We start from the raw sequence: 24,483 nt of genomic DNA on the forward strand, positions 1-24,483 counted from the left end.
AGTGTTTAAATCTTTGATCCACTTGGAATTTGTACTGAAGTGATATTGTGAAATGAATCCAATTGTATCTTTTTGCAGGTAGCTGCCTGGTTGCCCATCCCTGTTTATTAAAGATTGTGTCTTTACTCCACTGATGTGGACACCTTTGTTGCATGCTGAGTTGCCCTGTGTTTCTGAACTTCTTGTTACATTGTTTTGGTTTGGGGGTCTTTGTGATTCAGTATCTTGTAGGACTCATGTGTTTACTCCACTGATGTGGATACCTTTGTTGCATGCTGAGTTACAGTGTGTATTTGGGTCTGTTTCTGAACTTTTTATTTTATTACATTGTTTTAGTTTGGGGGTCTTCGTGATTCAGTATCTTGTAGGACTTAATCCTTCCTGATTGTTCTTTTTAGGAGTTGTTTTGTTTTGGCTTTTAAATTTGTGTTCTGTTCCATAATTTGTCTGCTTGATTTAATAATAATAATAAAAAAAATCTTCTAACTTCTTTTGGACAGTTTACAATTCAGGAAGATGAAGATGAGCCATGTTCACTCCATGGCTGAGTCTGAGCAGTGTGTAATAAAATGCTTTTAAAAAAAAAAAAAAAAACCAAGCAGGAGTGAGTAGATTGTTTGATTTTTTTTTTTTTTTTTTTTTTTTCAGTTTGAAATTGTGCTGGTGGAAGGAGGAGGGACTCGCCTTAGGGGTCTGGTGGGGTGCCTTATGGTGACCTTTGAAAGGCTGCTGGGGCACTGAGCTGTGTTCTGTTTTTGTTTTTTTTCCTAGTAGAGGGCTTACTAATATTGTTTTAATAGCTACTTTGCTTTGGAGTGTTTTTTAAACTTGTCTTCCGTGCGTGCGCAATCTTGTCCGACTCTGCGTCTCTATGGATTGTGGCCCACCAGGCTCCTCTGTCCGTGGGATCCCCGGGCAAGAATTCTGGAGTGGGTTGCCATGCCCTTCTCCAGGGGCTCTTCCTGACCCAGAGGTTGAACCTGTATCTCTTTTGTCTCCTGCATTGGCTGGTAGGTTCTTGACCACTAGCACCACCTGGAAAGCCAGCACCAGCCTTGAAAAATTGTAAACGTTTAGATGAAGGATAAGAGAAGCTTTTTTGATGTCAAATGATCTGACCTTGGGACTCTTTCTCATGAAAAAGAGCAGCCACAGGGCTGGGAAGCCTGCTTCGGGCGGTGGCTGCCTGTGTGAACGAGGCTTCGCGAGGACCCTGATGCCTCGTCGTCCTCTTGGCTGTATGTCTGCTTTCTCTTGTGTCCTTTTGGTTAGAATTCAGAATTTCAAATAAAATCAGGTTGTTAGGTGAATGAAGACTTAATGGATTTCCAGTTGTGAATATTCTGAAAGCAGTCATTGCTAGTGGTTCCCATCCTTCCTTTAATAAATATTTTAAATGAAGCCACGTATATCCAACCCTATTCCTTTTTCCCCCTCCACAAAAACAATCAGTCCCGAGTGCTGTTGCCCTGAACCCTTGCGTCAGCCGTTACCTTGTGCGTTTCTCATCTCTCGGTTACAGCGTCTATGTTGTTTCTCTGCTTTGCTGCCGCTCTCCGCCAAGAGCCAAGATTTAGACTTTGAAAATGTCCCATTTAAAAAAAAAATTAGAAGCTTAAAACTTAGTAAAAATAGGAGGAGCTTGGTGAGAATGGCAGTGATTGGAAAAACAAAACTTGTGAAATCTTCAGATGATTCTGATAAGCCACCTTGCTTGAGAAGCCTAACTAGAGAACATTTTTTATTTTTTTGTCAAACAGCTGGTAATGCCTTGGTCTTTTTCTTTTCTTTTTCCTATTGAGCTTTTTATTTTGGGGTATAACTGATTTACAATGCTCTGATAGTTTCAGATGAACAGCGAAGGGACTTAGCCATATATATACATGTATCCATGTAGAGGGTCTTTCTAAAGTTCCAGTCTAGTTCTTTTTCTTCGTAAAATTGTGTATTGGCTCCTTGTTGCTTCTGGAATAAAGTGTTTGCCATGCATAGTATTTGAGGGCTTCTGTGATCTGATCCAGCGCCTACTTCTCTGCAGCCTCAGGGGCTTTCCCAGCCCCCTCTCCCCAAAGCCTCCAGCCGTAATGAACTGCATCTGCAGGAAGACTTACGCGTAAGCCTCCGTTGGTTTTGCCTCTCCAGCCTATCTCCATAGGCTCTCCTCGGCCTGGGAGGCTCTTGGGTTCTCCTCTCACATGAAGTGAGTTCCTCTGTGCCCTTGGAGATGCCCAGCTTGGCAACAGCCCCCTCCAGTGGGGTTCCTGCTGAGCTTAATGCCAGCGCAGCGCTCACTTCTCTGAAGCTGTCCTTTGTGAGCGCTTCTTTGCTGCCTGGGACTTTGTCTTTTATTTTGGTATATCCTGGGCTGGTCGGACACGACTGAAGCAACTTAGCAGCAGCAGCAGCAGCAGCAGCGGGTCCTGTAATTCTTATCCGAGCATATCAACTTGACAGAATGTGTGGACCTGTAGGGTCTAGTTGCTTTTAGAAGATGATAGGTTTTGGTTACAGAGTCGCATTGTTGACTTTCACTCAGGGCACTGTGACATATCTTGTGGAAAACTGATGCTGGTAACATCGACTGATAGCAACTGGAAACGGTCCCACAGCAGCACTCTGAGCACAGATCACCCAGACTGATCACAGCCACTACCTCTTACCCAGTACCACTTCTACCCTTGTTTTCATCATCATCTCTTTCTGGCTAGAGGCAGAAAGGGCAGAATAGCCTTACTGTCTCATGTACTTAAGTGTTTTTATAAACGTGGGCTTCAAAGGGGATCCAGATTAAAAAGATTAGAAAATTTTAGTGTTCACCTAATCCCATCCCCCTTGTTTTATAAATGAGGAAACGGGGACTTTTTCCTCTGAGCAGAGTCATAGCAGGGGTTGGTTTTGTCTTCTTTAGACTAGCACGTAGGACGCGAGGAGCCAGGGAAGGTTGAGTCAGCCGCCAGAGCTCTGGACAGGGCTTGAAGTCAGGCAGTGACTTGCTGTAGCCTCTCCCCTCGCCCACCTGTCAAACGGTGGGGAGGCTTCTGAACTCCTCCTGCCTTGTTGGCATCTGGCGAGGGACTGTTTTGTGATTAGGAAATGATAGAGGGACGAGAGTGTTCTTGGTTAGAGGGGACTAGTTTGGAAGGGAGTTCCTGGACCTAACTAATCCTAAGCAGCCACCATTCTGGTAAGAGTGGCGGCATTCAGAGACGATTTGAAATTTTCAAGGACAGTTCAGTCAGTGGTTATTATTGGAACCATTTCAGTAATATTCGTCTAACCTGTTCTCTGCATGTGTGTGTATGTGTACACACACACACAAATCACTTTCAGAATCTGGTGCTGCGTTAGGCAAAGCTTTAGTATGGTCAGGGGTCTTCCCCAGAAGCAGGAGAGTTGGCTTGTTGCCGTTCTTCATTGATTTCTCCCTGGGCTGGGTGTGAAATGAAGCCAAAGAGCCAAGAAACTAAAAGGTGTTGAGGGAGAAAAACAGCGATAATAACTCTTTAAGTGATCACGCAGAGAGTAAGATCTCCACCCTCCACTCCCATCCAGATAATAAATTTTCTCTGAACTGCACAACAACTGCGTGTTCAGTGACTATTGATTTCTGTCCACTATGCTGGACGGTGTACTTCTAAATGACAGATGGTTGGAGATCCGTGAAAACAGAACCAAAACTACCACTCAACCTGTGGTGAGTGTAGAAGGAGCTTAAATCTACACCCCTGGATTGTTAGCCTACTTTTTTTTGTTTGTTTCTATGTTTTTTACCACTTTACAGGTTTTTTTTTAATTATATAACTCAACTTTACTTATTTTATAAACTTTTTATTTTGTATTGGGATATAGCCAATTAAAAATATTGTGATAGTTTCAGGTAGACAGCAAAGGGATACATGTACATGTATGCATTCAACCATGTATATACAATGTATCCATTCTCCTCCAGACGCCCCTCCCATCTACGCCTGTCACTTAACATTGAGGAGAGTTCCCTGTGCTGAACAGTAGATCCTTGGTTATCCATTATGACTCTCGCAATCTGTACGTGTCTATCCCACACTCCCTAACTATCCCTCACAGACAGTTTGACTTGTGAGAAATTGTTTCCTTTTTTTACAGTTTTGGACATCACTACAGATGTCTCCTTTTCCTTCTTGCTCGCACCATCTAATCTGTTCCCAAGTCCTGTTGATTTTCATTGCATTGCTATGCTTGGATTCAGCTTTCTTTCCTTGCTTGCATTGCCACCAAACAGGTTTAGGACCTCATCTCTCACCAGGAAAATCGTTGTGTTTCTCTGTTCAGCTTCAGTCCATCACTTACATTGCTGCCAAAGTGTTTATTGGCCTAAAACCACAGCAGGTGATGTCCCACAGCAGGGTATCAGACCAAACATTTCGGAACCTGCCCCCTGCCTACTCCTGCAACCACTTGGTGTTCTTGTATCCATAGCCCCAGGAAAAAAGTAGCTGTTAGATTCTTCATTTTGTTTCATTGCCACAGTGGCAGACATTCTGTGGACATGTGCCTAAAAGTATTGAAACAAAATGTTGGTGTCATTTAACATTTTGAGGTATTTTCTTATGTTTCCCCAAAAGGGTCATGTTTAACCATGGACAGTGACTCTGACTTTACCCTGATTCATCACCAATTTTTTTTTTTTTTTTGCTAATTCTATAAGTGAAAACATTTTTCATGGCTGTTTTACGTTTGCATTTTTCCAGAGCTGAGATGTTTCCCCCGTGTTTGTTAACTGGTCTTATAGGAAGGCTTAGAGGAAGCTTTTTAAGAATTGGGAGATTTGGGAATTCCCTGGTAGTCCAGTGGTTAGGACTCATTTGTACTGCTGTGGCCCTAGATTCAATCCCTGGTAGAGGAACTAAGATCCTGCAAGCTGCGTGATGTGCTTACTTAAAAAAAAAAGAACTAGGGGGTCTGTCAGGCTGAACTGGACATTGGCTCTTGAAGTTAATAACAGAAAAAGCTTTATTTAGTTAGTCTGTATTTGTTAGGGCTTCTAGATACAGGTGACGGAAACTTGAAACTAACCTTGTGCCTCAGTTAAATCTAAGGAGGTGTTTTAATTCAGGAAAGATTTGAACAAATAAATCAATGCTAGGGCAGAACAAAGCTGGTGAAGGTAATGGAATTCCAGCTGAGTTATTTCACATCCTTAAAGATGATGTTAAATGCTGCAGTCAATATGGCAGCAAATTTGGAAAACTCAGCAGTGGCCACAGGACTGGAAAAGGTCAGCTTTCATTCCAATCCCAAAGAAAGACAACGCCAAAGAACTGCTGCACAATTGTGCTCCTTTCACGTGCTGGCAAGGCAGTGCTCAAAATCCTTCAGGCTAGGCTGCAACAGTATGTGAACCAAGAACTTTCAGATGTACAAGCTGGATTTAGAAAAGGCAGAGGAACCAGAGCTTAGATTGCTAACATCTACTGGATCATAGAAAAAGCAAGAAAAACATCTACTTCTGCTTCATGGACTATGCTAAAGCCTTTGACTGTGTGGATCACAACAAACTGGGAAATTTTTAAAGAGATGGGAATACCAGACCACCTTACCTGCCTCCTGAGAAATCTGTTTATAAAGGTCAAGAAGCAACACTTAGAACCGGACATGGAACAACAGACTGGTTCCAGATTGGGAAAGAAGTACGTCAAGATTGCGTATTGTCACCCTGCTTATTTAACTTCTATGCAGAGTACATCATGAGAGACGCTGGGCTGGAGGAAGCACAAGCTGGACTCAGGATTGCTGGGAGAAATATCAATAACCTCAGATATGAAGATAACCCCACCCTTATGGCAGAAAGTGAAGAAGAACTAAAGAGCCTCGTGATGAAAGTGAAAGAGGAGAATGAAAAAGCTAGCTTAAAATTCAACATTCAGAAAACTAAGATGGTGGTATCCGGGTCCATCACTTCATGGCAAATAGGTGGAGAAAAAAGGGAAACAGTGACAGACTTTTATTTTCTTGGGTTCAGAAATCACTGCAGACGGTGACTGTAGCCATGAAATTTAAAGACACTTGGCCCTTGGAGAAAAAACTATGACAAACCTAGACAGCATATTAAAAAGCAGACCTATCACTTTGCTGACAAAGGTCTGTCTAGTCAAAGCTATGGTTTTTCCAGTAGTCTTGTATGGATATGAGAGTTGGACCATAGAGAAGGCTGAGCACCGAAGAACTGATGCTTTTGAACTCTGGAGCTGGAGGAGACTCTTGAGAATCCCTTGGACTGCAAGGAGATCAAACCAGTCAATCCTGAAGGAAATCAACCCTGAGTATTCATTGGAAGGGCTTATGCTGAAGCTGAAACTCCAATACTTTGGCTACCTGATGTGAAGAGCTGACTCATTGGAAAAGACCCTGATGCTGAGAAAGATTGAGGGCAGGAGGAGAAGGGGACGACAGAGGATGAGATGGTTGGATGGCATCACTGACTCAATGTTCTTGAGTTTGAGCAAACTCTAGGAGGTGGTGAAGGACAGGGAGGCCTGACTTGCTGCTCTCTGTGGGGTTGCGAAGAGTCTGACTTGACTTGGAGACAGAACAACGGTAAAGGGCAGGGAGACACTTGGGCTAAGGAGCTAAGGAGGGGTTTGGGAACCTCTTTCACCTATTTCTCATGCAAATCAGCAGTTTGATTTCCTTCTTAATGTTGGGACAACTACACTTCCAAGCCCCACACCCCATAAGGCCTGCCACTGAAGACGGATTGTTTTTTTTTCCCTTCTCTCAGTTCTTTTAAATATTTTGTGAGGTTGTTTTTGGGTTCTGGATAGGAGCTGCGTCTCAGCAGCTCTTGCTAAAACCAGAGGAATGGAGGAACAGTTAGCCCCAAATTAAAAAAAAAAAAAAAGGAAGGTGGGGAAAGCTGAAGCAACTAGGCACACAGAGCAATAGGCATGCACCACACAGAACTAAGCCTAGTCTTGAAGCCAGCTGACATGTAAGTAAGTGAGATAGTGGGGTGGAAAAGAGCCACGGGAGAACCGGAGTGACTGCTCTCCATGCTTTGTTTTGTGATTCTGTTTTCCCTGATGCCCCTGTAGGCAAAATGATGGATTTCTGGGAAGAAGGATAACTGGGTATAGTTATAGAGTTGTAAGAATGTACTGTTTCAGAGAAGGTACTCTTTCAGAGAAGATGAGTGGCATTACTCTACCCAGGTTAAATCAGAACTGCTTGTGACCTTGAAAAATTTGATGTTTAAGCCAGCATTAGCAAATCCAGATGCTTTCTAGTATCCTAGTAAGTTATAAAAATTTGAGTCAAGTGGCTAGGGTATTTACACATCAAACATGTAAACATGTGTACCTATGTCACGCATGTGTCTCAGGCTCCTTAATCTGCCTTCTGTGCTCCGATAAAAAGAAGAGCGAGTATTTTTCTCCTATAAGACAGTTGGTACAGACAGAATGATGCTACTTGATGCCTATGCTGCTTCTGCGCACGCTTAGTCATGTCCAACTCTTGCGACACCGTGAACAGAAGCCCGCCACGCTCCTCTGTCCATGGGATGTTTCAGGCAAGAATACGGGAGTGGGTTGCAGTGTCCTCCTCCCGGGGATTTTCCCAGCCCGGGGATGGGACCGGCGTCTGCCTGCATGTCTTTTTGTCCTTTTGTGCAGTTCATGAGGTTCTCACGGCAAGTACCCTGGGCTGGCTTGCCATTCCCTCCCCCAGTGGATCACGTTTGGTCAGAACTGTCCGCTGTTACTCGTCCGTCTTGGGTGGTCCTGCATGGCATGGCTCATAGCGTCATCAAGTCACACAGGCCCCTGCACCACAGCAAGGCCGTGATCCGTGAAGCGGATGTGCTAACCGTCGGACCGTTGCACCCATCTCCCATGCTAGTAAGATCATGCTTAAAATGTTGCACGCTAGGCTTCAGCATTATGCGAACCAAGAACTTCCAGATGTCCAAGCTGGCTTTAGAAAATGTAGAGGAACCAGAGGTCAAGTTCCCAACATTCCCTGGATCACAGAGAAAGCTAGGAATTTTAGAAAAGTATGTACCTCTGTTTCATTGACTAAGCCAAAGCCTTTGGATCATCATAAACTGTATAAAGCTCTTAGAAATGGGAATACCAGACCACTTACCCGTCTCCTAAGAAATCTGTATGCGTGCAGGTCAAGAAGAAACAGTCAGAATCCTGATGGAACAACTGGTTGGTTCAGGGTTGAAAAAGGAGTATGACAGGGCTGTCTGCTGTCACGCTCTTTGTTTAATCTATACGCTGAGCACATCATGAGAAATGTTGGGCTGGATGAGTTACAGGCTGGAATCAAGATAGGCGGGAGAAACATTAACAGCTTCCCATATGTGGATGACACCACTCTTATATCAGACAGTGAAGAACTAAAGAGCCTCTTGATGAGGGTGAAGGAGGAGTGTGAAAGAGCAGGCGTAAAACTAAACATTAAAAAAACTAAGATCGTACCATCTGGCCTTGTTACTTCATGGCAAATAGAGGGGGAAATGTGTAAGTAGTGACAGATTTCCTCTTCTTGGGCTCTAAAATCACTGTGGATGGTGACTGCAGCCATGAACAGAAGATGTTTGCTTCTTGGCAGGAAAGCTATGACAAAGTTAGTGTGTTGAAAAGCAGAGATACTACTCTGCCGACAAAGGTCTGTATACTCAAGGCTATGGTCTTCCCAGTGGTCACGTATGGTTGTGAGAGCTGGACTGTAAAGACGGTGGAGCGCCGAAGATGTGATGCTTTTGAACTGTGGTGTTGGAGAAGACTCCTGAGAGTCCCTTGAAGAGCAAGGAGATCAAACCAGTCCATCTTGGGAAATCAACCTACTCGTTGGAAGGACTGATGCTGAAGCTGAAACTCCAGTGTTTTGGTCATCCAATGGGAACAGCTGACTCATTGGAAAAGTCCCTGATGCTGGGGAAGATTGAGGGCAGAAGGAGAAGGGGATGACAGAGGATGAGATGGCTGGATGGCATCACCGATGTAATGGACACGAACTTGGGCAAACTTCTGAAGATGGTGAGGGACAGAGAGACCTGATGTGCTGCAGTCCATGGGGTCGGAAAGAGTCGGACACGACTGGGTGATTGGATAGCAGCAACTGCCTGCATACCTGTAGTCTGCAGCTGATGGGTGTAAAAGGAGCTTGGGGGCATTGGAGACTGACCGGGAGAGGTTTTCTTCTACAGGGGGTTTCATCTAGCCGTCTGCACTTGGCATCTGCTGTGCTGCTTGTTTCAGTGCAGTCGCTCAGGCATGTCCGACTCTTTGCGACCCCATGGTCTGCAGTACGCCAGGCTTCCTTGTCCATCACCAACTCCTGGAGGTTCCTCAAATTCATGTCCATTGAGTTGGTGATGCCATCCAACCATCTCATCCTTTGTCGTCCCCTTCTCCTCCCGCCTTCAATCTTTCCCAGCATTAGGGTCTTTCCAATGAGTCAGTTGTTCACATCAGGTGGCCAAAGTAATGGAGTTTCAGCTTCAGCATCAGTCCTTCCAATGAATATTCAGGACTGCTTTCCTTTAGGATGGACTGGTTGGATCTCCTTGCAGTCCAAGGAACTCTCAAGAGTCTTCTCCAACCACAGGTCAAAAACATCAATTCTTTGGCGCTCAGCTTTCTTTATAGTCCAACTCTCACATCCATACATGACTACTGGAAAAACCCTAGCTTTGACTAGATGGACCTTTGTTGGCAAAGTAATGTCTCTGCTCTTTAATATGCTGTCTAGGTTGGACATAGCTTTTCTTCCAAGGAGCAAGCGTCTTTTAATTTCATGGTTGCAGTCACCATCTGCAGTGAGATGCAGTGAACTCCTGTATTACAGAGCAGATTGTAATCCAGTCATTTTGTTGCTCAAGTTGTTCCAGATTTGGGCACTGGGAGCCCCATCCAAGCTCTTCCTTTTAACATGTCCCCTCACTCTTTGAGTACATTCTTACTTAGGGGGCACTGCAATATGTCCATGTATATCTTGTGGTTTCCCTGCCCAGCCTTCAAATTGACTATTTCTCCCAGGAGCCCTGGGTTCTTCCATTGGGGAATATTTAGACGTTAAGATCTGGTTGCTGGCTGTGTTCATGTTATTGCTCTTAGGTCCTCGGCTGACAAAAAGGCTGTCTCGTTTAGGCTGCCCAATTAAATCCAAATTTCCGATAAATAACAAATACTTTAAAAAATATAAATATATAATTTATCTGAATTCAAATCACTGCTGTCTTGTACTGTATCTCGCAACACTAATCTACCTGTTCATACGTGTTAGGACCCATATGGATTTAGATTTAAACCTATTATTCCTAATAAACGCTGTAGGGTTCATTTTATTCTTCCTTTCATTTGTAACTTTCCTCTCCGAAACTTGACTCCCTTCATCCTCAGTATGTATTTACTTATTTGTTCAACTGCAGAATGCATGAATTTAAGTTTCAGATTTGTTAAGCTGTGTATCTTTGAAAAGGGTTGTTCATTGTTTTCTTCCCTTTATCTTGATCCTGACACTGCTAAATGAACTTGCCGAAGACTTGAGTTCAAGTTACTTGGGTAGTGCCCCATCTTCTTCCTTTCAGGGTATGTTACTCAACTAAAATAGTCACTGTTTGTGCTCATCTTAGAGTTCCTTCCACCCTTACTGATGTGTGTATAACATTCACATGGCCCCCCAAATTCAGCAATGTATGAAACAGTATGTTCAGGAAAGGATCACACACTTCTTTTTTTTTCCTATCTTAATTCCACTCATGCTCTTTAGGTAACCACTTTCACTAGTCTCTGATTTACTGTTCTTTTTTAAATTGAGGTACAGTTGATATAAAATGTTGTGTTGAGTATTGCTGTACAACAGAGTGATTCAGTGTTCCAGCGAGCAGATATGTGTATGTTTTAGTTCTCCATCTTTCTTACACTAAAGAACAGCACGCTGTAGGTAGCTCTTGCAATCCGCTCTTTACTCGCTGCGGTATCGCAGAAGCCCCTCTGCCTCGTTTCGTGGAGACCGTCCTGCAGTTTTGCTGTCGTTGCGTCGCACTCCACTGTGTGGATGTACCATATTGCCTGTGTTTGGCCATGTAAACACAATGCTATGCTGAGTAACCTATTGCACGTGTTTCTGCACTGTTGGAGATGTGTCTTTGCGGTGAATTCTTAGAAATGAGACGGATAGGACAGTGAGTAGGTGTGTGTGTAGCACATTTGTGAGCAGTTGTGAAATTCCCCTCTGTAAGAGTCCTACCAGTTTGCATTCTCATCAGAGTAAATGGATTCTCTTTCCCCAGAGCCTCACAAACCAGATGTGATACTATGCTTTCTCTGTTTTGCTAATCTAATAGATGAGAAATATAATTTTTTAAAGAAATAGTATCATTATAGTTTTTCTTTTTCAAATTATATAGTTTTAATTTGCAGGTTTCTTATGAAACTGTGGTAATTTTTTAATTATACAATTTTTTTCCATAGACGAAACTGCAAAGGAAATCCAAATTGCTTGGTTGGGATTGGTGAACACATTTGGTTAGGAGAAATAGATGAAAACAGTTTTCATAACATTGATGACCCCAACTGTGAGAGGAGAAAAAAGGTAAGCCATCTCTTTGTAAGAGATTTCCATGTGGTATTCCTATGTGCTTTGTTCGGTGCCTGTGGTCAGAAGCCATTACTGATTTCACGTAACCTATGCAGCTTTAAGATCAGTAGTGGGATTTCAGACTCTGAATCACTTGAATTGGAGCAGTTCTTAATGATGTGCGGGTAGCGATGTAATATGGTAAACGTTTAAGAATAGTTTTAGTTCAGTGCTGATTCTGTGTTTGCTTTAACGTAGCATGTTTTACTTAGAGCAGAGCTCTTTTTAGTCTCTTAAAGTGTGAAAGTGTTAGTCACTCAGTCGTGTCCAAGTCTTTGTGACTCCACGGACTGTATGTAGCCCACCAGGCTCCTCTGTCCATGGGATTCTCCAGGCAAGAATCCTGGAGTGGGTTGCCATTTCCTTCTCCAGGGGATATTCCTGACCCAGGGATTGAACCCGGGTCTCCTGCCTTGCAGGCAGACTCTTTACCGACTGAGCCACGAGGGAAGATGTCTCTTTAAAGGAGGTGGTAAGTCCAGAGAACAAGCTCCCATAGTGATATGATTTGGCTTCCTTGGGCTTATATTTTTACATGTTATACAACAGATAGTTTTACTTTTTTTGTAACATACATTAATATTAATCATAAAGCCTGGCATTTACAACACAGTCACCCGTATAGGTATTTTCTCTCTTAAAAAGAATGATTCTTTGTAAGTTTCAGAATTCTCAGCCTTATCTTTGAAAAAAGTTGTAACTGTCTTCTTCTAGAGGCTTCCCAGGTGGCTCAGTGGTAAAGAATCCGCCTGCAATGCCAAAGACATGGTTTGATCGCTGGGTTGGGAAGATTCCCTGGAGAAAGAAATGGCAATTCACTCCAGTATTCTTCCCTGGAAAAATCCCATGGACAGAGGAGCCTGGCAGGCTACAGTCCATGGGGTCACAAAAGAGTCGGATACAACTCAGGGACTAAGCAACAAACTTCTCTTACCACCCCCCCACCCCCCCTCCCCCCGCCGCAATCCCTCAGATGTGTAGGATACAAAATAATTTACCTGAAAGTTTCACTTTGTCCTTCTATTGAATGCTGACCTCTTGGGAAAAACCTGTGTAACACATCTTCACACTGATGTTTCCTAGAGCTCACTGTTCTCCGAGTTACAGGTTTAGGTGGCTGGAGACTAGTGATGAGCAGCGGTGCTGTGCTGAGTCTTTGCCCACTCCTGTAGTCAGCCCACATGGGGCTTTCAAGACCACTATCCCTTAACCTTCTCTGAGAGAGACTTATGGGATTGAGACAGCTTAACACATTTTAGATTAAATTTTAAAAGCATTTGGCATAATTTTCTTATTTTAGGAGAAAGTTCATTTTATAACTGTAAATTTTTCGTGTCCGTAGAACTCGTTTGTGGGCCTCACTAACCTTGGAGCTACTTGTTACGTCAACACTTTTCTCCAAGTGTGGTTTCTTAACCTGGAGCTTCGGCAGGCGCTCTACTTATGTCCAAGCACCTGTAGTGACTACATGATGGGAGATGGCATCCAAGAAGAAAAAGGTGAGTGGGGAAGGGTGTGGGGAGGGCTCCCTCCTGAGCTTATTGCCGGCTAGACCGCTTTGAGCCAACCATCGAGAGGAAGCCTGAGCTACCGGTTTTTGGCTGTAATACACTGTGATTGCAGTGCGTTAGATTCCAGGGCTTGATAGAAATCAGTCAATAAAACAGACAAGGCCACTCTTCTGCCTGGTTTGAGAGGCTTAATAAATGCTTCAGTGTAACCACAGCCTTTTGTTTTGATTCTCAAAAAGGCTGCCTTACAAAATACCCTCTAAAATTAAGATGAACCAACCTTGGCAAAGCAAGCCACTAATAATGTGAGGACACTTGTTGCCAATTTAGAAACCAGTTTCGTACTGTTCCTAGTGGAATTATTTAGTTTTTTTTCTGCATAATATGTGGATTGTTATTCCTAATTAATACATCTATTTAGAGGTTTTTCTCTGAGATGATACAGTGTAAGAGCTCCAAGTTGGGAACTTTTCTGATTGACTCTGTAAATCCGGTACTGTCGTTTATGTGATCTGATTTGGGCTCGTGGCCCTTGCCTTTGTCTCTGAAAGAGAAAAAATAGGATTCCTAAGCCCCACATCTTCCTTCTTGCTGCTCTTTAGACAACAGTAATAGTTTTGGTCCTTGTTAACAGTAATCTTTGCTTCAAAATTCTTAAGTTTGTTTCCCCAAAGCTATAGTTCCGAATATGTAAATCTAGATGAATGGTACAGAAGGTAAAGAATGAGTGTATGTAAAGGATGAGTAATGGAAAATGGATCCTTTTTAATTTTTAGCATTGTTTTTGCTGAAATATAAATTTACCAATGAGAAATTTATATTAGTAAATATAAATTTGCTAATAACAAGTGGACACTAAATTTCTATTTTGTAAAATAATGTACCACAGACTCCTTTGGGAATTGTGGTTTTAATATGTGTCTTTGAAAGATGTGATTTTTTTTTTTTTTTTTTTTTAAATTTCTAAGCACTTGTTATTGTTTAGTGGTTCAGTTCTGTCTGACTCTTTACAGCCCCATGCGCTGTAGCACGCCAGGCTTCCCTGTCCTTCACCATCTCCCAGAGTTTGCCCAAACTCATGTCCATTGAGTCAGTGATGTGCCATCCCACCATCTCGTCCTCTGTTGTCCCCTTGTCCCCTTGTCCTCTTGCCTTCGGTATTTCCCAGCATCAGGGTCTTTTCCAGTGAGTTGGCTCTCCTCATCAGATGGCCAGATGACCAGAGTGTTGGAGCTTCAGCATCAGTCCTTCCAATAAACATTCAGAGTTGATTTCTTTTAGGACTGTCTGTTTTGTTTTTTAATTTCTAAACACTTAGATTTTAATATTCCATCAAAGTCCTTAACCTTGTTCTCTGATAAGAGTGTGCATTTCCAGGTCCTGTTAACAGACTCAGTTCAATGTAGTGAGAAAGCTTTGGGTTGGAAATGATGGGACCTGAGTTCTAGTCCCAACCCCATTCTTGCCTTATTTTACAGATAGGAAAACCAGCACAAGATAAGTGTTTAATATCTCAAGTAGGGTATAACCTGTAAAATAAGACATTTGGAGTTGATACAGACTTACTTGAATAGCTTTCAATGTCCTGTGAAGTCCCTGCACCCCCAGGAAGTAAGATTTTCATCTTTATTTTACAAATGAAATGTTGGCTTCCTTTTCACAATGGATGCATCACAATCAGTAGTAAGAGACCCTTCAGACCAGTCAGGAGACAGAAGCTACACAAAGACTTGAACAAAGAATTATTAACAGAAAATTAGAGTAATAGAGGAATTGATTAGCAAGAATTCAGGGTGACTTGAAAAACACAGACATAGCAGATAGGGGAGCAGCCGCCAACCCTCGGGCTGAAAAAGAACACACAGGGAGGAGCCGTTGAGCCCCGCTGACCAGCTTTGAGGTCCAGACCTCATTGGAGAGAGCGCTGCCCAAGCTCACTTTTGTTGTTCAGTCGCTAAGGCGTATCTGACTCTTTGCAACCTCATGGACTGCAGCACGCCAGGCTTCCTTGTCCTTCACTATGCTCAAACTCATGTCCATCAAGTTGGTGATGCCATCCAGCCATCTCATCCTCTGTCATCCCCTTCTCCTCGAGCCCTCAGTCTTTCCCAGGATCACGGCTTTTTCCAATGAGTAGGCTCTCGCATCACTGGATGGCCAAAAAGAAACAGATACCTCAGTGGGTTTCCTTGCCGGAAACAGTTCTCAGGGAGTTACTGGGCCTTGGAATCCCCTGCGCAGAGTGTCCGGATCATTCACAGGGCAGTCATTCAAGAGGAAGTATCCTACCAGAGACATCCCACTGAAATTACTAGAGGAATCCCACTGAAACTACTAGAGGAGTTGCTGTTTAATGAACTAAGAGGGAGTTTGTTGGCCACTGCTAAGAGTGGGTAGAGCCTGACAAGATGCACAGTGGAGCTCTCCAGCGCCCTCTACTGACAAGAGTCAACCTTGCACTAGCTGGCGAAGGAGGAATCTTTGCAGAGCTCATCTTTGTTGGCACAGAGCAGGCAAAGAAGGGTAGATTTGGAGCTGAAAGTCAGTTAATTGATAACGGCAACACAGAGGGAAAATTCAGATCTTTTATTCAAGGGCTCTTGATCCATGCTTCCTATTTTCATACCTTCCCCCAACTGATGACTTAACCTGGTGGCTCAGATGGTAAAAGCATCTGCCTGCCATGCAGGAGAGCTGGGTTCGAGACCTGGGTCGAGAAGATCCCCTGGAGAAGGAAATGGCAACCCACTCCAGTACTGTTGCCTAGAAAATCCCATGGACGGAGAAGCCTGGTAGGCTACAATCCATGGGGTAGCAAATAGTCGGATACAACTGAGCAACTTCAGTTTCTTTCCCCAACTCATTAAAACGTGAAACTAAATTTTAGGATTCTTACCAGTAAATTGTTCTGTTATTCATTCAGGTTTGAATCGATGTGCTTGAAGATTGCTATCATTTGCTCTGTGGCAAGTTCACATGAATGGGGGTTATATTAAAGTATTTGGCAAATAGTAAATATGGTGAAGTGAAGAGGTGAAGTGAAGTCACTCAGTCGTGTCCGACTCTTTGCGACCCCGTGGACTGTAGCCCACCAGGCTCCTCCATCCATGGGATTCTCCAGGCAAGAGTACTGGAGTGGGTTGCCATTTCCTTCTCCAGGGTATCTTCCCAACCCAGGGATCGAACCCAGGTCTCCCACATTACATGCAGACGCTTTAACCTCTGAGCCACCAGGGAAGCCCATAGTAAATATAGTATATGGCTTTTATTGGATTGGAAGTTTTGGTGGGATTTGATACCGTAGAAACTGTAGTCATGATCATTCTTGTCGTTGTGACGTGGGTAGGCCCTTCCCTTGAGGGAATGTATATGGACAACCAAGGTTGCCTCATTACTTCCAAAAGATGTGGTTACTAATTTCTTTGAAAGTTTAAAAAAAATGTAATAAAACTAATTTAGTTTGGACCTAAGGTTTTTTAATTATGTCCTCATGTGACGAGGTGTACATATTTTTTTAAAACAGCAGTTTTTTAAAAACAAACATTTCTTTAATAGATTATGAGCCTCAAACGATTTGTGAGCATCTCCAGTATTTATTTGCCTTGTTACAAAACAGTAATAGGCGATACATCGATCCGTCAGGATTTGTGAAAGCCTTGGGCTTGGACACAGGGCAACAGCAGGTAAGAACCTTTCTTTTAATTAGTTATCTTTTAATATAAAAAGCATTCCTTTTAATCATTATAGAAAGAAATGAAGGAATTTTTTTAAATAAATTTTCCTCTGTTTTGAATTAGAGTGTTTATTTACTGCTTAGCATATTACACATTTTCCTTGATTCCATTTCTGAAAATTCGTATGTGGGCACAAAATGGATTCAACATTGCTGTAGTCCTTTTTCAGAAATTTTAAGTTCTAAGTACAGACAGCTTCTGGGTTATTTTACTTACTACTGTTTGTAACAGAAATTGAAAAGCAAGATATGGTTTTTTTTTTTTTTTTTTAATTAACTCAAACCTGTATTGTAGGATGCCCAAGAATTTTCAAAGCTCTTTATGTCTCTTTTGGAAGATACTTTGTCTAAACAAAAGAATCCCGATGTGAGGAACATTGTCCAACAGCAGTTCTGTGGGGAATATGCTTATGTAACTGTGTAAGTGTGTTTCCACTTTTTCATGATACATTTTATTCTGAGGCGGTTGCTTATATGTTTCGTAATTTTGACTTCAGGTCCACGTTGTGGCTTTAGTGGCTTATTATGGGACCTGAGATATCTATAGTAATATGTTTCTATGGGAACATGTAAACAACTGACTGGATAATTGCAATTGAACCTATCCAGGTGTTGGAAACTGTCTGAGCTCCTGCTGTTTATTTTATGGCTGTGGTGTGAGCTGACAAGAGTAAAATTGGAGCCTACTCGATACCAAAAGTAAAATAACTCTTGAACGTTTTCCTAATCATAAAATGCATGGCCTCATCAATCACTTTGTTTTATTTTTTGAGTATACATAGTGTAGGAAATGTCAGTGAAAGAATTAAGGTAATGTTTCTTTCTGTATCTTCAGGTTATAGTACAGTAAAACCTTATTGCATTTCCCACTCTGATCATAATGTTTTCACTCTGTTTTATTATAGCTGCAACCAGTGTGGCAGAGAATCGAAGCTTTTATCAAAATTTTATGAACTGGAGTTAAATATCCAAGGCCACAAACAGTTAACAGATTGTATCTCGGAATTTTTGAAGGTATTCAGATTTTGGCATATATGTTATTTCTGCTCCTTAACAGTTAAATACTGCTCTGAATGTCCTTTTGATTTAATGGATAAATTCATTATTTTAACTTTTTCTCCATATGAACTGTTTATGTAATGATTTAGAAGAAACTTTGTAAGTTAAAAAGTACAGAAGCACCTTTAACATAATTTTTGGCTATTTCAGGTTATTTTATATGTATAATTATGTATGTATAAAAGCTTGTGTGATTGGGGTATAGTAGAATAAGAAAGTGTAAGCTATGTTAACATAAGATTAATTTACTTTTTCACTTAATGAGAAATAGAAAGTGTTAAATGTAATTATTTACATCAAAATATAACCCCTCTTCGGCCCCTCCACTCCATGTTTCTCTCTTTGTGTGTTTAGATTTATGTAGAGACAAGGAAATGGTTCTCTTTTGTTCAGAGTGGAAAAGTTGCTAATCAGAAACCTTTGTAATCATGTAGGAACAGACACGTGGCATAGTAGATAAGCTTATTATATAGCTTCCTTTCTTAAAATATTTTTGTACTTTTCTTTTTTTTTTGGCACAACCATCAGCATGCTTGAAGTACTCATTTATTGGATTCATTCATAAATATTGACTTTTACAGTGTTCAGGCCGTGTTTCCGCTGTTGGGAATAACCATAGTGAATGAGACGGACAAACATTTTTGCCTTTAAGAAAGCTTATAATGTAGTGGTATGGGGAGCAACAAGGAACAATAAAATAAATAGAAAAAAAATATTTAATGTGTCAACTGTAATAAGTGCAATGAAGAAAACTAAAGCAGGGCATGGAGAATGTGGAAGGGTGGTAAAAAGTAGAGTAGTGAGTTGTCCAAGAATAGGGGAGAAGATGAAATAACAGGTTCAGAGCATAAGATAAGAATATGTCTACAGGCTTGAGGAGCAGCAAGGAGATCGGTGTGGTTGAAATAAATAGATGGGGGGAAATGATAGAAGATGTCATAGTAGAGATAACTAAGGGCCATATCGGAGAGGGCCTGGAGGACCTTTGTCAGAAGTTTGCGTGAAATACAATGCCCTCAAGGGCTGTACGCAATGTAATCTGTTTCAACAGGAAAACTTTGAGTACTGTCTTGAGAAAAGGCTAACAGTGAGGCAAGGGCAAACAGAAGGAGTCGATGGTAACTTGGACCAAGGGTTAACTGAAGAGATGATAAGAAGTGTTCGGATTTTTCAAAGTAGAGCTGAAGAAATTTGCCGACTGGATATGGAGAAAAAGAGGAGTCAAGGATTACTAAGGTTTTGTCCTCAAGAACTAGAATGGAGTTGGTGTGACTGAGACGTGAAGGAGGGTGGGAGGAGCAAGTTTGGGAGAGGAAGTAGGAGTCTGCACTGGGGCATGTTAGATTTGATAGCGTTCAGGGTCAAAACGTCAGGGCATGGTAAAATCACAGGGGCATGAGAGAGGTGAAGACCAAGACTGAACCCTGGGACATTTGAACATTAAGAGATGGGGACAGGGGAGCAGTTAGTCAGACACTGAGGGGGATGTGAGTGAAGAAAACAGGGGTGAGTGTCATGCTGGAGCAGAGGAATAAAGTGGTAGTACTGGTGTTGTATCACTGTACCGAAGTGTAAGCTGTAACAAAAAGCTGATACGGAAACATGAAACATTTAAAAATAAACCACCGTTCACTCCAGCATTGAGTGTTTCTGTGCTCTTAGTTTTGTGTAATGAAGGCAGTTTAGTAATTTTAACTGTGTGTGTGTGTGAAATTTGCATATACAGTTTCATATTTGGTGCCTGTAGGTATTTTCCACCCATTTTCACTGTTTTAAAATTAATTTTGCTGCATTAAAGTACATATGATTTCTTTTTTAAACCTATTTCCTTCAATTCCCAGAAACGGGATCACCAGGAAAAAAAGACCTAAAACCCAAGCATTTTTAAAATCATACATTTCAGAAAGAAACATCAGTTTTAAATCATTGTATACAAGTTAATAACATCATTGCTAATCTAACTTAATCTTGTGTGTCCTTCATTATTTATAATGACTTGATCTTAACAGCTTGAGTAAAAACTGTTAGCTAAAGTGAAATTGTAATTTGCATCAGAGTTTTGATCATTTAAAAAAAGTCTTTTTTTTTTTTTTTTAAACTAATGTGCCTTATTCCTGATCAGGAAGAAAAATTAGAAGGAGACAATCGATACTTTTGTGAAAACTGTCAAAGCAAGCAGAACGCGACAAGGAAGATCCGACTCCTGAGTCTCCCTTGTACTCTCAACTTGCAGCTGATGCGCTTTGTCTTTGACAGGTGAATACGTGTGAGCCGTCGTGTCGGGCTGCCCACTGTGGACTGATACGTGCAGACTTTACCATAGATACGACAGAAAAATGCTTTTAATTTGAAACTTTAGATTTGGGGATGAAAGTTACAGATGGAGCCTGTCATAATTAAGAACTAGAGAAGTAGAGAATCCTTATTTTTCTGTAAAATTACTTAAAACTGCAAAGGAAAAGCAGACATTTATGTATCAATTACCTTAATATTTTATATTATTGTATAAGAAGTTGAGTAAATTTTCTATTCACAACAGTGCAACCCCCATTCCCATGGAAATAGATCTTTTATAATTAAAATCAGGCAATTTTTTTTTAACATGTGCATTTCTTCTGTATAGCTGGAACATGTGTGTTTTCTTTTGTATTAAAATTAAAATGTCTGGAAACGCGCTGTTTGCAATTAGCTCTTTAAATTCATACTTTTTAGCTTGTTGATTATTTATTATCCAATTCAGTGACATGTTTTGAGCAAGATTGTAAAAAGAAATCTACCTAGCTACTCCCCAGTTTATTTTATTTAAATAAGCCAGTAGAACTTACACATTGTTTTATGGTTGTTTTAAATATAATTATAATTAGCTTTCTTCTTGGTTAGGCAAACTGGACATAAGAAAAAGCTGAATACCTACATTGGCTTCTCAGAAATTTTGGATATGGAGCCGTATGTGGAACACAAAGGTAATATTTTTACCAAGCAGTGATAATTATAATGCTCAGAGACTGTAACTTGTGATCAACTCCACTTGTGTTGAGTACAGAATAGGAGTTTACCACTAAATTTTATTTGCCAGTCTGAGAACAAAGGCGTTTTATGTGAGTCGAGAGGTTATTTTTATTTTCTATGAGTGAGTACCGGAGAAGGCAATGGCACCCTACTCCAGTACTCTTGCTTGGAAAATCCCATGGATGGAGGAGCCTGGTAGGCTGCAGTCCATGGGGTCGCTAAGAGTCAGACACGACTGAGCGACTTCACTTTCACTTTTCACTTTCGTGCATTGGAGAAGGAAATGGCAACCCACTCCAGTGTTCTTGCCTGGAGAATCCCAGGGATGGGGGAGCCTGGTGGGCTGCTGTCTATGGGGTCGCACAGAGTCGGACACGACTGAAGTGACTTAGCATAGCACGAGTGAATACATAACAAAGATTAGATGGTTCATCAATGTCTATATAATTAAGGATATAAAAGAATAAAGAATAAACTACTTTGCTATTCCTGAACTCACTCTTGTTGCCTTAGCCTCATTTCAGTTCAGTTCAGTCACTCGGTCGTGTCCAACTCTTTGCGACCCCATGGACTGCAGCATGCCAGGCCTCCCTGTCCATCACCAACTCCCGGAGTTTACTCAGACTCATGTCCATAGAGTTGGTGATGGCATCCACCCATCTCATCCTCTGTCGTCCCCTTCTCCCGCCTTCAGTCTTTCCCAGCATCAGAGTCTTTTCCAGTGAGTCAGTTCTTCACATCAGGTGGCCAAAGTATTGGAGTTTCAGCTTCAACATCAGTCTTTCCAATGAACACCCAGGACTGATTTCCTTTAGGATGGACTGGTTGGATCTCCTTGCAGTCCAAGGGACTCTCAAGAGTCTTCTCCAACACCACAGTTCAAAAGCATCAATTCTTCGGCGCTCAGCTTTCTTTATAGTCCAACTCTCACATCCATACATGACTACTGGAAAAACCATAGCCTTGACTAGATGAACCTTTGTTGGCAAAGTAAGCCTTTGTTAGCCTCACTACTATATCTGTAATTCCTCATAAAATTAAGGGTTTCTACGTTGCCTCCATTCATGGTTTTAAAAAACATTTTATCAGAAACATTAGATGGCCTAGTTGCAATATTTGTGCTGTAACGTAATTACTTTCTTCTTTGGTGGTAGTCATCTTACTAAACAGTATCCTTGTTAGAGAAAAGCATCTTGCCCTTTTTTTCTCTCCTGCCCTTACTGGATGGACCATTTTACTTCTCTTTTAAGATTGATGTTAATGTTCGTGAAATTTTTAATACAGAAGTTATATCATAACCTCTGTCTCCATAAAAAGGTTCTGGTGGCAAGCCATAGTCGAAAACCTTCAAAAGAAATGATTGGGAAGGTGGGGAAGTGATATTTAAGCCTTAAAATGCATGATACTCTCTAATCAGCATGCATGCATGCTATGCTAAGTCGCTTCAGTCGTGTCCGACTCTGTGCGACTCCATGGACAGCAGCCCACCAGGCTCCTCTGTCCACAGGATTCTCTAGGGAAGAATATTGGAGTGGGTTGCCATTTCTTTCTCCACTCTAATCAGTATACTGGAGTTTAAAATTTATACCTGTGGGGTTTCCCTGATGGTCCAGTGGTTAAGAATCCGCCTTGCAATACAAGGGGCATCAGTTCGATCCCTGGTCTGGGAAGATCCCACATGCTGTGGAGCAGCTAAGCCCATGTACCACAACTTCTGAAGCTTGTGCGCCCAGAGCTCACGCTCCATAGCAAGAGCACCACTGCCGTGAGAAGCCGGCATGCCAAGAGCAGCCCCCGCCCGCCACAGCCAGGGGAAGCCCGAGGGCCGCGGCGGAGGCCGCGCTCCCCCCACACCACACTCGCAGCTGGGGACAGGAGAGCTGCTGCATGCGGTGCCTTGTTACTGTTACATCTGCCTGATTGAATAAACTCAGCAGTAGTTCACTGTCTATAGTAGTTTGCTTCCTGCCTCCTTTGCATAGTCAATTATTTGAAATTAGAGAAGCCTGGTTACTTAGTGGTTTCTTGGGGGTTAGGAATGTAGGAAATGTACAAATTATTCCTTTCCTTTTTATTTTCTTGCCACTTGCAGGACCTTAGTTCCCTCACAGAGGATTCAGGAATTGAACTCTGGGCAGTGAAAGCTCTGAATCCTAACCACTGGACTGTCAGGGAATTCCCAAATTATTCCTTTCCTTGACTCCAGTGTATGATTTCAATAGTTCTTATCATGATTCAATTTATTATATATTTGTCCAATTCATACTGTAAAGAATGATGCTTCCACTTTCATATTCTTTTTATTTTTCCTGTATTCTTATTCCTGTGTCTACACACGTATATCCACACAAAACAGAAAAGATAGATCTAAAAAAGTGATCTGTTTTTAAAAGGAGAATGCCATATTACTTGGGGATTTTAATACCCTATAGACAACATTAAGTCTTAACAAAATTCATAGACTTTTGGAAGAAACCACTTAAATGTAGTTATCAAAATACTAAGACAGATTTTAATACAGTAATAGAAGTGAAGTCAGAGTTGCTCAGTCATGTCCGACTCTTTGCAACCCCGTGGGCTGTATAGTCCATGGAAGTCTCAAGGCCAGAATACTGGAGTGGGGAGCTTTTCCCTTTTTCAGGGGATCTTCCTAACCAAGGAATTGAATCCTGCTCTCCCACATTGCAGGCGGATTCTCTACCAGCTAAGCCACAAGGGAAACCTAAGAATACTGGAGTGGGTAGGCTATCCCTTCTCCAGCACATCTTCCTGACCCAGGAGTCAAACCAGGATCTCCTGCATTACAGGTGGATTCTTTACCAGCTGAGCTACCAGAGTAGCCCTTTAAATGGGAATAGATATGCCAGACAAACATCAGTTCCTTTTCTGTTCTCATACCATACAAAAAACCTCAGAAGAAATAAATGATGTTTTAAATTGTTTGCCTGAGAAACCCACAGCTTAAGGATTTTCATAAAGTTGGAATTTTAATTCTGTACTCTTTTTTTAATGAATTGATAACTAAAGCCAGGTTATCTGCACAGTGATAATATGATAATAAAAACTTGTATCTGTTGGCAATAGTCATAGTTACTGCTAATACTTCTGTGATTTGTTGTCTTCATTAATAATTTGAGGAATGCTGCTAAGTGCTGCTGTTGTAGACAGTCTTCAGCTAACCTGATAACGACCTCTCTCCTTAAGTGATTTTGTTTTCCACCCTCCCTGGGCCCTTGTGAAGGTCATAACCTACCTTGTCTTTCTATAATTTAAATACCGTATATCTTGTTCCACTCTATTTTCCTCCTCTTTTAAAAATGATAAAATAGAAGGCATCCATAAAAATTAAAATACAGAAAAACGGTTCAGAGAATTATCACGAAGTGAATATCTTCCTGAGTACCACCCACTCCCGCCTGTGTGACCTGCCTGGTTGCAATCTCCTTCCTCCTGAAATAGAGCCATTAGTCTGAGTTGTCTGGCAGTCGCTACTTTTTTTATGTTTTGGCTTTAGCATTTTGCTGTATAAACTTGTACCCCTAA

General features: G+C 41.7%; 1 protein-coding gene across 5 annotated transcripts in view; it reads left to right on the forward strand.

Moving 5' to 3' along the window:
• USP48 (ubiquitin specific peptidase 48) overlaps window positions 1-24,483 on the forward strand; it is a 73,563-nt gene that overhangs the window by 9,976 nt on the left and 39,104 nt on the right. For all 5 annotated transcript variants that reach the window (XM_055574228.1, XM_055574226.1, XM_055574227.1 and 2 more), the window contains exons 2-8: window positions 11,463-11,583; window positions 12,971-13,127; window positions 16,695-16,822; window positions 17,168-17,292; window positions 17,778-17,886; window positions 20,054-20,187; window positions 20,812-20,894. In XM_055574228.1, coding sequence (XP_055430203.1) covers window positions 11,463-11,583; window positions 12,971-13,127; window positions 16,695-16,822; window positions 17,168-17,292; window positions 17,778-17,886; window positions 20,054-20,187; window positions 20,812-20,894 — 857 coding nt within the window. The remainder of the gene's footprint in view (window positions 1-11,462; window positions 11,584-12,970; window positions 13,128-16,694; window positions 16,823-17,167; window positions 17,293-17,777; window positions 17,887-20,053; window positions 20,188-20,811; window positions 20,895-24,483) is intronic.

This window comes from Bubalus kerabau, chromosome 3 (assembly GCF_029407905.1).
Source record: "Bubalus kerabau isolate K-KA32 ecotype Philippines breed swamp buffalo chromosome 3, PCC_UOA_SB_1v2, whole genome shotgun sequence".
Classification (NCBI taxonomy): Eukaryota; Metazoa; Chordata; class Mammalia; order Artiodactyla; family Bovidae; genus Bubalus; species Bubalus kerabau.